The sequence below is a fragment of the Pseudonaja textilis genome, chromosome 7 (assembly GCF_049901715.1).
Source record: "Pseudonaja textilis isolate UNSWEBS1 chromosome 7, rPseTex1.2, whole genome shotgun sequence".
Taxonomy (NCBI): Eukaryota; Metazoa; Chordata; class Lepidosauria; order Squamata; family Elapidae; genus Pseudonaja; species Pseudonaja textilis.
The window spans coordinates 48,004,866-48,021,061 of record NC_141996.1 but is presented as its reverse complement, the minus strand read 5'-3'; the positions used below and the strand labels follow the sequence as shown (position 1 = coordinate 48,021,061).

At 35.7% G+C, this 16,196-nt stretch overlaps 1 protein-coding gene across 1 annotated transcript; it reads left to right on the top strand.

Annotated features, from left to right (window-relative positions):
- The first annotated feature begins 755 nt into the window (after window positions 1–755).
- MRPL39 (mitochondrial ribosomal protein L39) lies at window positions 756–13,089 on the top strand. Its single transcript, XM_026700647.2, has 10 exons — window positions 756–842; window positions 1,473–1,679; window positions 2,308–2,447; window positions 3,339–3,438; window positions 4,604–4,671; window positions 6,915–7,027; window positions 7,698–7,763; window positions 8,717–8,870; window positions 9,820–9,867; window positions 12,014–13,089. Exons 1-10 carry the CDS (start codon window positions 794–796, stop codon window positions 12,077–12,079), a joined length of 1,011 nt encoding a protein of 336 aa, XP_026556432.1. The 5' UTR covers window positions 756–793; the 3' UTR covers window positions 12,080–13,089.
- The last annotated feature ends 3,107 nt before the right edge of the window (window positions 13,090–16,196 follow it).

Here is a 16,196-nt window from a genome sequence, read left to right as displayed (position 1 = left end):
CCAGATTCATATTCCTCTTCATTCCGAAACTGCAATCCTAAAACCCTTCGAAGTAACTCCAATTAAAATAAACGCAAATTGCAGTTTCGGAATGAAGACGAATATGAATCATCACTATCATAATTTAATTGGAGCTAGTTTTACGTACAGTACACAGTTTTCCATCTTATCCTTAATTCCTTATAGGAGAGTCTAGTGCAAGGCAGCCTTCTCGCATCCCCGAGTAACGAGAATCTACCCAGGATTTCAAAGCAAACTTTACAGGCTCCAGACCTTGCAGGAGTGCAGTGCTATAGCTTCATGTCAAAAAGAAAGGCTGTCTCTGGTTCAAGATCAGACAATTCAAAGAGATAGGAAGGTAACTGTTTTCGGCCCGCCTCCTGTCAAATCTCCTTATAGCTATGCCTCAAAGCAAAAATTACAACTTTATTCCTCGATGTCTATGCCTCGTTTCCCTCGCTCATCTAGTCTAGTTGACTTGAGTCTACTCTGCGTGGACTTCATAGCACCGATATGGCAGCCTTAAAAAAAGAAGGCTTTAAAGCTAGGAGATAAGTCTCTCTCTTTCTCCCCCCCCCCCCCGCGCCCCCAAAATAAGTTCTTTTCTCATCGCGGGGCACACACACATACAAAGCATCCATTCCAAAAAGCTTCGACTACCTCTGAAGCGAAGCAGCCGGAGAGGAACCGCGAGAGGCGGAAAACTTTTGTCGCGATCGGTGTTTCCGGAGGACGCGAAGTGCGTCGGACCGCCCAAAGTAGGTGGTGGAGGACGAGCGAAAGGAAGCTGGGGATGGCTTCTGTTTGGTTTTCCCGTGGACTATGGCGGGACTGTGGCAAAAGTAAGCCTAAGCAGGAACCCGAGGGATGGCTGGTTTAAACGCTGGGCTCAAGGGATACAGCTAGGGAATTATAATATTGCCGTTAACCGATATATCTTGGTATTGCATTGCTTAGATAAAAACATTGCAATCCCCGCTTGTCCTGCTTAACGATAGAACAGAATATCTGTAATTCAGAATTGAAATGTGGGGTCTTTTGGTTCTTTTCTTGCAGACGTAGCACCATCATTGCTGGTAGGGAGTAGAATACACATTTGGTCTGAATTTGTATTTTAGTGACTTGCCTTGGCAATGTTAGTGGGAATGGCCTTGGTGGTTCTTTGGTTGGGCTATTTACCGTTAGCTTGTTTGGAATTCCTTGATTGGGTATTGTTTGCTTCTTGATTGTTGGTCTAATGCTAAACTGAATAGTAACATTAGACCAACATAACAATATTAACATTAATATTCAAATATTAATATTAGACATAAACATTAGTATATGCTTGTCAATAGCAATAAGGAATATTTTTCCTCCATTAATTTTAGTCAAAATTCATAGAACTTGCTTTCATATAAATGTATTAGCAAAGATGATATTAGACAATTAAAATAATATATTTTAACAAACATTTCTTCCACCCCCCTCAGGGCTAATTTCCACTGCATCTACTCCTCAACTTTCAACAGCAGAAATTGCTCAAAGGCGCAATCATCTGTTCACAAAAGAGAAAGAAAGACAACTGTCTCTTAACCCACGGATTGAGAAAATTGAAGTAAAACATGTGGGTAAATCACATCCCGGCACCTTATTTATAATGAACAAAGGGCTTTCCACTCCATACAGTTGTGCTATGCGTAAGTAATTAAAATGGTTGTTAGGCTGACTAAGAAAATTGAAACATGCTTCATGTAAGAAGGGCTATGGTTCAGTTAGTTGTGCTTCTACAAATACCCAATGCTTGGGGGTTAAACTTACTCTAGTAAGTATTCACTTGGGATCACCAGTCATTCTGCTTCCCTAATACGTTTCTTGGTTTCTACAGATTCTGTTCTCTTCTTTGATACCTAGTCTCTAGCAATTTGGAATCCTCAGCTTTGTTGAATCAGTTTCACCCATCCCTATTAATTCCCCATGAAGCATCATTGGAAGGAGAGAAATACTCCAAGTCATCATGCTATTTAGCAATAAATTATAACTTGATCCAAACAGGCAAAAAAAAATTCCTGGCTTCTTCCTGTTAACAAAAAAAGATTATGATAGTGTCTCATTGTAGGATTAAAAAAAGAAAAACAAGAAGTAGCAGATGGTTCAAAAAAACAACTATGGGTGAAATCTTGCTCCCTCTCTTAAAAGCAATTAGTTTTTACTTAGATATTATACAGGTGCTTGTTTTACACTGTTGTTTCACTAATAAAATATGATTCTAGCACAGTAATAATTTTTGAAGTTTAATTTTTATTTTACTTTATTTGTCTTTTCCAGATTTAAGTGAATGGTATACTAAGAGATCTGTGCTTGCCCTTGTAGATGGGCAGCTCTGGGATATGTATAGACCTTTGACTCATTCTTGTGAAATTCAGTTTCTTACTTTCAAAGATGAAGATGCAGAAGAAGTGAACAAAGTATGACAATACCGGATTTCTTGCTTTATATTGATTTTCTTAAACTGAAGGACAAAAGGATGCATGGTATAAATTTAATTGAATGTAAATACAGGTAGTCTTTGCTTAACTTTGTTATTTGGGACTGGAATTGCTGTCACTGAGTGATGTAGTGAGTGATGCTATGGAATATGGGCAAGTATGGGAGGATTTAGGGTGCTGTGGAAGAGAGTGCAACCAAGTAGAAGTTAAATCTTGCAGCCTGACATGGTTTTAGGAGGCCAATGGCAGATATAGTGATTGCTGCAAGTTGTCATATGCTACAGAATGTGAGATTTTCCAGATCTTTAACTCCATAGCAGGGGTCCTAATGAGAAAAACTGGAATATTGCAACTGTCATAAGAATGAGATTATTGCTAATTTCTGAAACAATTGTGATTCCCGTGGCACTACTGTGGCAGCTAGAAATTCAATAACAGTTCATTCAGCATCATCGAGGTCACAAGCCAACAACAACTTATACAGAAGTTGATTAAAAATGATTTGAATATAATGATATTCGGTTTCTCTTATTATTCATTTTAAAGTTTCTTTCTTTTCCAGATTTGAGTGAATGGTATACTAAGATATCTGTTATAAAGGATATAAAGTTTCTTTCATCTTTCTGGCTTTCTATTAATTACAGATTTAAATAATACAAGTGGAGTACTTTTGATTCAAAAATAAATGACATTCTTATTCCTTAGGATATTCAGAAACAGACTACAAGGCAAATATTTTTTATGTCTGGCTACTTTTTAAATAATTTTTGTTGTCAAACTTCCTAAATGATGACTTGAGTCTTTTAAATATTGCTTTTGAAATTTACATTGAACTGTCTTGATATAATTTGAATTAATAATCTATTGCAGGCTTATTGGCGCTCTTGTGCTATGATTCTGGGCTGTGTTTTAGAACAAGCATTTAAAGATGAATATTCAGTTACTCTTGTTAAAGCTCCAGAAGTACCAGGTAACACAATTCTCTGGAAGAGTATTACAATGAACATAGAAAATAATCTTTGTAATTTACACATTTCAAAAATGTAGGCATTATAGCATTTGGAATGTATGCAAAATATTTTGAATTATAGCATTTGGAAATGTATGCAAAATATTTTGAATTATAGTCTGAACCCACTGGAAGGTTAGAAAGCTGAAGAAAATTATCATATACAATTTACTAAATTACCAATTTCATTAGAATATTGTCAACTGTTTTTGTTCACTTAATTATATTAAAGTTCTTATGATGGTAAATACTTTAATTACTTTTTTCTGTGAAGATAGTATACATGGGTTTTTCAGTTGGTCTTTATTTGGAATTGGTCATATCCAAAACTGCCATGTTAAGCAACATAATGTTGGAGAAAGCATATTTCTTAAAATTATTCATTAATCTGTGTTCAATTCTCAATTGCATACTATAGCAGAACAGATAAAATTCCTGTTTAAATAGAACAGAATTGCAGACATAATTTGAATATTACTGTTAATATTCAAATTAATGCTGCAATTTGTTCTATTTACATGAAAGGTTTTACCTCATTGAACTAGAAGAAATGTACTTATGTAGGCATATATAGAAAAGTTGTTTATAACCTGCCCTCCTCCCAAAAAAAGAGTTGCACCTTGAATAAAAAGAGAAGTTAAGATTGTGTTAGGTGAACTTTTTTTGTAAAAAAGTTCCAAAGACATTCAGTCATTGATCAAAATATTTCTTCAGGTTTTTGCCAGAGCAAGTGTCAATGCTGGAGGAAGTCCTAAAAATCTATTTTGATATTTGGACACAAGTCATCATTTTCATCGACACAAGTGGGATGTGTAGAACTCAATAATTAACTATGTAGCCATATTTAGATTTCATTTCTTTACCATCCTGGGTTTATTTGTTTTGATATTATCTTGTCTAATGAAGAATTCTGAATAACCCCAAAACTTGTACCCTGTGTTTGACATTTTGTTTGGTCTTAATTAAGACATTCCTAATTATAGATTTAAAATTAATTATATATCCACATTTCTGGGAGGGAAAACTGATACTGTAATTACATGCTGGTTTTCATTGAATTTGTTAAACACCTGACTTTGAAAAATCTATTCATACCAATATTTCAAAAAGTTGTCTTGCTATACAGTGACATCTGGAGCGTTTTGCTATGATGTAATCTTGGATAGCAAACTCGATGCATGGATGCCAGCTGAGGTAAGATCAAACTAGTTTAATGGACAACTCAGTATATCTATTCTATGAAAAGAATAATTGCTAAATGTAAAAATTGCAATACATTTGTATCCATACAAAACTTTATATGTTTGTGCCCTGTTTTGTTTGCTCTTATTATGTAATAAAACATTTTTGAACTACTTGAGAAACTCATTTTTTTTTATAAATGTAGATGTAAACTGCACTTCCTAGACTGCTGGATCAAACCTCTAATACTTATTTGGGTTTCAAATGTGTATTTTTTTTAATAAAATATATTCAAAATAAGTATATTGTGAGGAAATATTTAAATATTTTGTACAAACTAATCTGAAAACAATGTACATAGAATTACTAGACCAGAAATTGATTGATCTATCATCCTATGATGATAGAGTCAATATTAGATTTTGTTCTGGATTCAGACCTTAATTCATATAAGATTGTTATAAAACCTAATCTGGAACTTCTTCAGCTCTGGATTTAGTCTGGTCATATTTCTATTATAAAACTTTCTGCCATTGCTCCACCCTCCTCCACCACAGGCAAGATGGGCAACATATGTTTAATTTAATAATAATAATAATAATAATAATAATAATAATAATAATAATAATAATATCATCCACATCTGTCTATCCCCGGTCCTTGGGAAGGACTAGAGAGGCGGACAAAAATAACTAATTCAGCTGGCTGACCGTGTGACAAACCAATAATATTGATGGTAGGTCATGTAGGAAAATGCAAGGAAGCAGGTTAGTCTTACCGTAAGACTAATCTTAAAATTAATGTGCTTCCTTGCATTTTTCTACATGACCTACTATCAATATTACTGGTTTGTCGCACGGTCAGCCACCTGGATTAGAAAACCTTTTGAAAAAGAATAGTGTATTAAAATATATAAATTGGATTTGGATAGCGCCACAAGCTTGCCCTTTTATTCCTCAAATATTTCTTATAGTAAAGCTATAATTGCTAAAATTGTTAATTCATAAACTTCCTTCTGTATTGCATTAGGGATGAAATAAAAGGAACACTATGTGGATATGTTAATATTGATTGAGCCAAATAATTTTCCAGACTACTGGGCAGAATGGAGAATACTGAGTTTTTTTTAAAGCTTAGTTGAAAGGAGAAATACCGTGTTTCTCACAAAATAAGGCCGGGCCTTATTTTTTTTTTTTGACCCCCGAAAAAACGGCTAGTCCGTCTTTTCGGGGGCGACTTAATTTCCTCCCCTACCTAGAGCGGCCCATGTGCACATACCTCTCCACGAGGCCGTTTCTATCAGCTGATGAAAGCTCCCCAAAGGCAGAGTCCCCAGCTGCTTGGGGGTGAGGCTTGGCTGCCCACGTCCCCATGCCATTAGGCAGTGTCTTTTGGACGATGGAAGCTCCCCAAGGGCAGTCACCAGCCACTGCAATCGGCCGGTAGAAGCGGCCTCGTGGCAAGGGGAGTGTGCATGGGCACTCGCCCTGAGGCCGCTTCTACCGGCCGATCGAAGTGGCTGGTGACTGCCCTTGGGGAGCTTCATTTGCCCCAAAGACACTGCCTAATGGTGAGGGGACGCGGGCAGCCACGCCTCGCCCCAAAGCAGCTGGGGACTCTGCCTTCGGGGAGCTTTTGTCAGCCGATAGAAGCGGCCTTGCGGTGAGGGAAGTGTGCGTGGGCGCTCGCCCCGAGGCCGCTTCGACCGGTCGATCGAAGCGGCTGGTCGATCGAAGTGGCTGACCGCTTCTACCAGTCGATCGAAACAGCGACTCTGCCTTCAGGGAGCTTCTATCGGCTGATGTTCTATCAGTAGTAGGTCGGGGTATTCTAGCCTAGGCTACCTGCAGGGCACTCCTAAAAGCAAGTTTTCTCCCCCCCCCCGCCCTTCCCCCCATTTCTCTTCACCTCTTGTAGTTCTAACGATGTGAGAAATGGCGGGGAAACGCATGGTTTAAATAGGCCTAAATTTTGGGGGTGGGGCTTAATTTCACCTCATGCCTAGAAATCATGCTGGGCGTTCCTATTGGTGGAGGCTGTATTGTTGGAGAAACACAGTAGTAAATATGAAACATGTTCCCTTTATGCTTATTATATTCTTGCAGAGACAGAGCTAACTTAAATAGCTAGTTTGAAAAATCTCCAGAATAATCATTAAATAATAAACGAAGAATTTAAAATACTTACATTATTTGAACCTTCTTGTTTATCATGTCTGTCTATATAATCTTAGTATTTTTCCTTTATTTTTGAAGGAAAGTCTCCGTTCTCTTTCAAAAGATGCTTTCAGATTAATTCAGAAAGATTTGCCATTTGAAGTGCTGGATGTCGATGCTAAAGTGGCGCTTGAAATATTTGAGTATAACAAGTTAGTATTAACAATCTATATGTCAGAATTAAAATGTCATTCAGAAAAGATGTCTGTCTCTACTCATGTATATAATCTGAAATCAGTGCTTCACCCCGAAATCTATAATTTGTGATTAAAAAAATAAACAGGTCCTTATTAATTTACTTTTGGTTTTCATGTTTATTAGTATACTACTAATAATGAAAAGGAATTCAGCTGAACAATGTGTAACTCCTATTAAAACAAATAGCCATATATTGCAGCTGTGCTTAACATATGTTGTATATTCTTTATTTTGTAATAGATAATGCACATCATTTCCCTTTGAAGAGTAATAACAAGAATGAATAAAATGGAATATGTTTTCTGTGGGTTTAAATGCATCAACATTAACCACATAAGAATAGGGTTTTGAAGTTTTAGGAAAAGCTCTACTAGAAGCGATGCTGGCAATAGTTAATAAAGGCCTAGTGGTGGGTATAAAGGGAAGAATTTTTCTCAGTTTTTGAAAAGAAAGAAAAAATATTCCTTAACTCACTGTTACTAGAACTGGCATGTAGGAAGGAAAAATGACGTATGATTTTTTAAAAAAGAAATGGAATGTGTATACTCTTCTACTTAAATTTACTGTTATTTTACATTACATACAATAGGGAGTTTAGTTATGGACCTGTTTCTTTTGTTTTAGGTTCAAACAGGATATGGTTGAAGAACGAGCTTCTCAAAATTCCAAAGGAGTAGTTACAGTGCACAGGTGAGCAAAGCCCAAGCCAGCCTTTTTTTAAATAGCTAGAAATCTTTATCTTTATGATCTTTACATTGAACCAGAAATGGGGAGAATAAATGAGAAGGTAAGGATCTGAGCAATGTTTTAACACTTCAGTGAGAAGAAAGTTATATCTTTGCACTCTCTCTCTTCCTTTAAAGTTAATGTCAAAGGACCAGTCATTTCTGACTCATCAGGATATATGATTTATCAGCAATTTATCTTTCATTGAAATTATAGTGAAAATTCACTTTCAGAACTCGTGGAATTATTTTTTGTGATTAGGGTAAATATTTACAAGGGATAAATAAGGCCTCAATCCTTTGAACTGGATGACTCCACTTGAAAATTATATAGTGTGAAGGAGATCTTAATTCACGTGTGCATCTAAATGCTGATGTTCCATTTAATATATTTTTATTCCATTTATCTATGTTTTACTATATTACTTATATTGGCACGTGCAATTCAATGTAGGGTTTGGCCTGTTATCTCAGTCGACAAGTCTACTACCACCTGAAAGCTAAAATATACTTTAGAAACTTTGATTAACTGTCATTAAAATACTTTATTTTAGCACTTCTAAATGGCAAAATACGTAGCAAAAATAAAAAGTTACAGGTTTAATGTTGCATTATGTTTTCAGCCAGAGAGAAATTCATTATAGGTCCTTAAAGGCAGTCATTTCAGAAGCTTTGAGTTTTGTCAGAACAGAAATTTAGTCCATGTTTCCAAGCCATATTTGTGCAAAAATTCAAATAGGGCACACTTAAGAAATTTAATCCATCTTCCAATTATCTATTCAGTTTCATTTCAACACATACAGTGAATAGGAGCTTATCACCACCCCACTGGATAGATAACAGATAGATAACAGTTTTCGAGCTATTACTAACACATTTGGGGGGTGATTAAGCTTTCTGTGTTTCGTTTTCAACCAGATTTGGTGATTTTGTAGACATTAGTGAAGGACCTCATATTTCAAGAACTAGCTTGTGTGATCAATATGAAGTGACAGCAGCCCATAATCTTCAAAGCAGCCAGTCTGAATTAAGAAGAAGATTCCAAGGTATCTCTGTACCTCATCATTTAAAGGTTAGCAATTTATTTACTGGTATTTTTGTTTAGGATAAGAAAGATAATATAGATTTAGGATGGTATGCAGTAAATAGCCTTCATTTTTTTCATCCTAAATTTACTGATATTTCTCATGAGGCAGGAGAAAATCTTTTGCCTTTTTTAAAACTCCCGGGGGATTTTGAGGTCTTTATAAAAAAAAGTTTTAAAAGTGTATTAAATGTTTTGGAAAATTAGCAAAGTTTTTGTCATTTCTTTGAAAAGAATGAAAAATAATATACTTACAATTTGGCAGTGCAACACTGAAGCGTTTAAGGGCCAACAAAAAAGGAGAAGGCTACTTGTGGGGTTTATACTGCACAACCATCGGCAACAATTAATATAAGAATTATAAGGAAAGGTAATCATTAAACAGTTCTTGCTCCACAGTTTAGAATCCATAAAGAGAATTAAAGAAAAATGGTGGGAAATTGGATATCATCTCTTGTTCCTTTTTAGTTTAAATAACTTTGTACTTTAAGTACAAAGCCAGCATCTTAGAGTTTAGTGGAAAAGACTCAGCCAAACTTTTCAAATTACAGTACTGTATACTTACAAAATGTAACATCACTTTCACCCCAAAAGGCTTCATCTGCTTGATATATTTAGGAAAACAAATGTTTTCCAGAGAAACATTAAATTTTAATCAAACACACATACACACACACACACACACACACACACACACACACACACCTGGTGCTCAGAATAATTGAATTTAATGTTTATTCTTAAGAAATACAATTGGATTTTCCCTCTTTAAATCTTGAGAGGTTTTATATAAGAAAGCTGAAAATTATGAAATGTGGTTATTTGATCCTCTCATGAGATTTTGCCCATAATACACAACATGGAAACATATTTTAATTGCAAAGTAGTAATACTGATTTATTAAACTTATGTATTGACTGATTCTGTTTCATTACAGCTTTATCATACTATATGGCACAGATTGCGGAAAAGATCACAAAATTTAGTAAGTTAAACCTCAAGGAATAATCATTAAATTTGCATTACTTATTTTTCTGAAAGCTATGAAGAAACACAATCCTATAATAAAATGCAATATAACATATCAATATTTGAGAAAAAATGGATTAAAAATTATAATCAGTTTGTTTTGCTCTCATACTCTAGAGCAGGGTTCTCCAACCTTGGGCAACTTTATGACTTGTGGACTTCAACTCCCAGAATTCCTCAGTCAGTTCATGTTGTAAAGTTGCCAAGGTTGGATATTCCTGCTGTAGATTTTTTATAGGTAATCCTGGTTTTGCGACCACAGTTGTGACAGGAACATCCATTGCTAAGTAATGTGGTCATTAAGTGGTGTCCAATTTTATGACATTTTTGTCATGCTCATTAAGCAAATCTGGTTTCCCTCATCAGCTTATGTTTGTTGGAAGTGCCCTGGGATAATTGCAAATGGTGATCACTTGACCATGGGGATGCTGTGACAGATGTAAATGTGAGGGCCAATTGTAAGTTACTTTTTTCAGTACCATTGTAACTTCAAATATTTGTGAACCTAATGGTCATAGGACTACTTACAGTATATACCAATGTGTGAAGAATAACTTTTCATAGGATCTTCATAATATGTAAGGGATAAAACTACTTTTATGTTCCTGGGCCTGGAAGGAATAACAATAGTACCATTCTGTTATTATTTGTATGTTATATTGATCCACTTTTTAGACTGCATACACACTGCACGTGTATTGCAAATATCCATGAAAATTATTGTTGAAATTTTCCTGTTTTTAAAAAGCAGAGATTTATTCTTTGTGATGACCCGGGGCATGGCACAAAAATAACAAAGTCACCAAAGTAGATAAATTCCCTTTAATGCCTCCAACTTGGCCCCCAATGTCCATTTATCCACGGCTTTACCCAAAGTGAAGATAATTAGAAATTAAAAAACCAACACAAACCACACTGATGTAATTAACATGACAGGCCAGGATAATAAATTGCAGACTTCCAAAAGATAATGCAGCACCCATTTGGGAGGATGCCAAAACCCATATAAGCCTCAACAAAGATAATGCACGCTTTGCTTTCAGCAACTTTGACATGCCCTTTTAAACAGTCTTTCCAGCTGCAGTCCATGAAGGGGATCAGGGCCCTTTCCTCCCCCATAAACCACGTTGCTCCCTTATCCGTTCCTGCGTGCCTAGGATGAAGAAGGGGGGGGGCTGGGTCTTCCTCTGAATGCCCAGCTGGCCTGTGCCCTTCCCCAGTTTCCTCCACAGCCACCGGAGCTACATTCCCACTCCCTGTCAGTTGTTCCACTTCTCCCTTGGAATCAGATTCCAACTGGGGCATGACATTCTTACCCATCTGCCACTGCGTTTGGGATGTGTGGGAGTGTCTATTTTTATCATAATGTAAATTACAGTATACATGGGATTTTCATCACTGGATGGCCAAAAAAAAGTAATGCTTTTCTTTGATGATTGTGGCCAAAGGCAGCTCTAAGGGCTGCACATAAATGATTTGAAGACTGCTAGGAGTCTTGAAGCTTTATTTTCCCTATGGATAGAATAAGGCGAGTACTCAATTGCAAAATTGATTTTTGATTTGATTCTATAAAAGTAGCAGTAGGAATTGGGTTTAAGATTTATGGCATTGTCAATCTAATGTTATCAGTTAATGTAAACTATTGCCCAAAAACTAAGATTTCAAATTTCAGTGCTACTTTCATATTTATATTAATATATTTTCTAAATGTTCAGTATTACCCAGTATATTAGTACATCTGTTAGAATATCTACTGGTAAGCATAATTCTAAAGTGTCTCTATCCTCTTTCTTTCCTAGCTAGTCTGAATATTAAACCAAATCACATTTCTTGTATGTTTTTTCAGTAGTATTTTTTATGAAGCAAAAGTTAATGACAAATGAATTATATTTTTCTCAGGAGACACAGTGTTACCATTTCTGCCCAGATTTTGCACTTTACCCATTGCAGTTCTTATTAAGAAAATCAAAGTGTGGCTGCCAACATGTAGGGTGATCAGTATGAACAGTGAATAAGGGGGAGGAATTGGAATGGTTTTGGGGATTTGGCAAAAGGTATATTAAAGTTCATATTTTACCTCAAGAATTTATTATGTTTTACAGATCAGTGAAGGAAGACCAAAAGAAACAAATGATGGAAATGAAATTACAAACGTTGAACTTGCCTGACTCATTCTAATCTGTATGCGTGGAAATACTGAATGAATTAAATTGAGATTGTTTTAAAGTACAATTCATTATTCAGATCAATTCCTTGAAAAATTCTTTGAGAGAAGGTTTTCAGAGGTTCATAAAACATCACCCTTGCTCTACCAGATTAGAATTTAGATGTAAAGGCAATAAAAAAAGATTGCATATCTATGGGTGTTTTACAGTATTTGCAAGTATTCAAAGCCTGTTGCAAATTGAGAGATCAGATACTGATCCTGGCAGATGCTGGATTTTCCTCTCAGCTTTAATACCTCTACAATCCACAGAATGAATATGAGCAATAAGCCTGCACACATCATCCAGTTCAGCTTGAATGGAAGATTCAAAGGGTATGGTTGAATTGGTGTTGCAGTTTGATATTTGGAGCCAAATTGATTTGAACTACTTAAACAATTGGGATTCAGATTAGAAAAAAAAAGTCCATGGGGCTAGAAGAGCAAAGCACTGAAATACCCACAGATGTTTATTATGGAATGAGATGAAAACAGTAGCTTCAGTAGACTTTTTAACCCTGTCATGCTTCAACTGGATGTTACAAAATATTTTTGAAATAATATTCTTGACCCTCTTTGAAGGCAAAGGGAGACTTGTGTTTACTGAACCAATGCAGCAAGTAACCTACTCCAGTTTTAAAATAAAGACATTCGGAAAATATTTTATGACAAATGCTTGTTTTCTGAGTGCGAAGCCTGGCCCAGAGCACTAAAAATGCTTTTCTGATTCTCTGGATTTGCAGAGTGATAGGAAAATAGATATATCAGGATGACTTTCTTTCTCCTTTCTGAGAAGAACCCTTTCCTCCCTATTGAGGGTCTCTTGTGTCTTTGGCAACAGTTAGCAGAGGCAATAGATATAGGCTAAGTCAGAGAGATACAATTTTATAGAGGTAGCCATTTGAGAAAGAAAGAGGCTAGCACAGAAAAAAATTTAATAAGATTATAACCTTTATTTTTAAAAAAAACAATAAATATTTGGATGTTTGTATTACCATGGTCCCTTTTTAATTCTTACAAAAAATTAAATTTGTCCAAATGACACTGAATGTAAGCATTAGCTTTCAGCCAATAATACATAATCTGACTGGCCAGGCTTGAATCCATATTCAGAATGCTAAGAATTGGCAGTTCCGGTTTGCAGCGCTTCGGTGGCAGGCAGGAATCCACGATCGTGCGCGGTTTCTGCCTGCGCTCGCCGCTGGAGTGCCCCGAGCCAGCCGGCTTCGGGGCTAAGCCACCCCGTAGAGGTGGTGAAGATAGGGGAGACCCAGCAGGGTTTGAGGGGAGCCGCGCCTCTCCTCCTCAGCTGGCTAAACTCCCTTTCCCGAAGGCAGTAGAGTGGCGGTCAGAAATGGCCGCCTCAAAGAAGCACTCAGCCGGAAAAGAAAGTGCAGGGGGAAGTTAAGAAGTGAAAGTTTTTGGCTGACCAGGACAAAAAGTAATAACTAAGATACCCTGGAATTTAAATTTTGCAAGATACATCGCTCCCAAAGAAGAGCTGGAAGCAGCAAACGAAAGTGAAAAGGGAAAGTTTTTTTTTTTCTTCACTCTCCTCCCTCACGCTGACAATGAGAAGATCTGAATAAAGAAATCGGAAAAATCCGCTTTGGTACCAACAGGTAATTAAACTGGAAATATAATTAAATGCCAAAGGGACAATAAAGATTTCTAATGCTTAAAAGTCCTTTTTTTTTTTTTTTGCTATAAGTGGGAAGGGAGAGGAAAAGAATAAGGGCAGGACTTCAAAGGAGGAGACTGCTTGAAACTCAAAAGAATTTAAAAGTTAAATCTTAACAAGACTTCTAAAGGATACATTTTAACTGGAATTTTGCAACTAAATAGTAACCCCAAGAAGGGAAAGTGAAAAAAGAAGAAAGTGTTAAAAGAAACAGTTTTGTGTATTTGGATTGTTTGGTGACTTTGGAACTTTTGGAAATCACATTTGAATTACTGAAAACAATTGGGTGGTTGTTTAAAAAAGAAAAAAACAAAACTCCATAATGGCATCACTTTTGGATGAACGGAATGAACTGGATGAACTGAAAATTGAATTTAAAAAACTTAAAGAACAGGAACAAGAAGGGAAGGATTCCTCTGGTTCCATTTTTAAATTCTTAGAAATGGCGATTGGTGTTTACTAGAAACAGCAAGAAAAGTCTGCACAACAAGACTGGGACAAAGAAGAAGCCATTTTTAATGAACAAGTAATTCTATCTGGGGAAAAAAAGGGAAAAGAGGGAAAGAGAATGGAGAATTTAAGACCTAAAAAAACAGCCAAAAAGGGGGAAAATAATATGAAAAGGGGATATAATGTTGGAAAGCAACAGAAAAGGGGAATTCAGAAGAGGGAAATGGAGGAGGAGAGACAGGGGGTTAAAAAGGGCAGAGAAGAAAGGGAAGAAGCAAGGGAAGAGAAGTTACGAAGGCTTGGAGCAAGATGTAAAGAAACAGGATTTATTCAGAGATAATGGGTGAAAATTTAACTGAAGGATTCTGTAAAGGTACATAAGATTGTATTGTTATATTTGCAATAGAAATAATGTTAGAAAATTTGAAACAACATATTAAAAAGTGAAATAAAATAGTGTAATTTAGTGAAACTTTTGTGAATAAAATAAATGAAATGAAATAAATGAGAGAATTGAATTAGGAAGGAATGGGAACATTTTGACTACTCAACGTTTTATAAAACATAAGTGAAGTGGGAGGGAAATACTTACTTGAAAAGCAATGTGTAAAATGTTTAAGATTTAAATGAATATCAATATTAATGATAGAATTGATTTGGTATGGATTGTTGTTTTATTTATGTTATATATTTGTAATCTTTTCCTTTTTAAAAAATACATTGTGTAGTTTTAGAATATACCAAGCAGAATCCGAATGGAAGTTATGTATTATATTAAATGTTATAATTTTTAGGGGAAAGATATAAAGGCGTCATACTCCAATCAGTGACTACAGGAAAAAATTTGTTCAATGAGAAAAGATAATAGACAGCTGAAATAGGACAGACGAAGAATATAAGTATGATGATCTAAATTGAGATGAAATAAATAAAATAAAATTAAGAAAGTTAAAAGAGGGGTGAAGTTATATACAAAATGGAGAGTGGTAATAAGATATGGAATGGAATATAAAAATGAGCATGAATTTGAATTTGTGTCTGCACTAAGAGATATGATCCGGGATCAGGCTGCTTTCAAGAAAGATGTTTTATGTTTTTATGTTTTGTGTTTTGTTTGTTTATGTTTGTCTTTAAAAATCAATAAAAAATTTTTTTTTAAAAGAATGCTAAGAATTGAGTTGAATCAGTTGTGTTGGCAGAACTTGTATCAAAGTCTAATGTATCAGCATGAGAGAGAACAAAGTTCAGTTTTGAAACTGACCACATTAAAGAAGCCCAGAGCTAACGGGGAATGAAGTCCTTGCCAGTTCAAAAGAGCTCTGGTAATAAGAGGTTAAAAATTTGGTAGAATTTAGACTAGCTCTGAAGCCTGTGTCAGAGAGTTCATCACTCTACACCGCTATCTCTGATATTTCCATTCGTGGAAAGAAAATGTCAACATTGTGTACAGAAGTTCAGAAGGAGCAAAGTGACCTTTTAAAATCTGGAGTGTTTTACAAGGCTAACAAAGTGCTTCACTGTCATTTAGTTTGGTTTGCTGCTTTAAAGTGGTTCCCTGCATTGATTCATGAATGTGCTTTGATGCGATTATTTTACTCAACCATCCTCTAATTAAAAACCAAAGCTTTATACAGCACCAGTGACCAGACTTCCTTAGTCTCTACTGTTCTCAGATGTGCTGAACTGTCCATTTCCAAACATTTCAAGCTGCAAGATTCTGATTCTGATTCTGAATTCCAGGGGTTGCAATACAAATATTTGGAAGGAATGAAGTTGGAAAAAGTAGTTAATTTTAAGTTTGATAGTAGTGCAACTCTACCAAGTTGCATGATCAGATCTTTGTATTTAGATTGTAGTGCTCAAATTGACGTTTGTATATTAGTAAATGCTGCTACTGTTTCAGTATAGCTACAATGGGCATACTTTGTACCAACATGATATTTTAAAAGCT

Coding starts and splice junctions, on each gene's coding strand:
- MRPL39 (XM_026700647.2), top strand. CDS start 794: ATGGCTTCTGTTTGGTTTTCCCGTGGACTATGGCGGGACTGTGGCAAA. Junction 7,028..7,697: donor GAAATATTTGAGTATAACAA/GTTAGTATTAAC, acceptor CTTTTGTTTTAG/GTTCAAACAGGATATGGTTG. Junction 9,868..12,013: donor GGAAAAGATCACAAAATTTA/GTAAGTTAAACC, acceptor TATGTTTTACAG/ATCAGTGAAGGAAGACCAAA.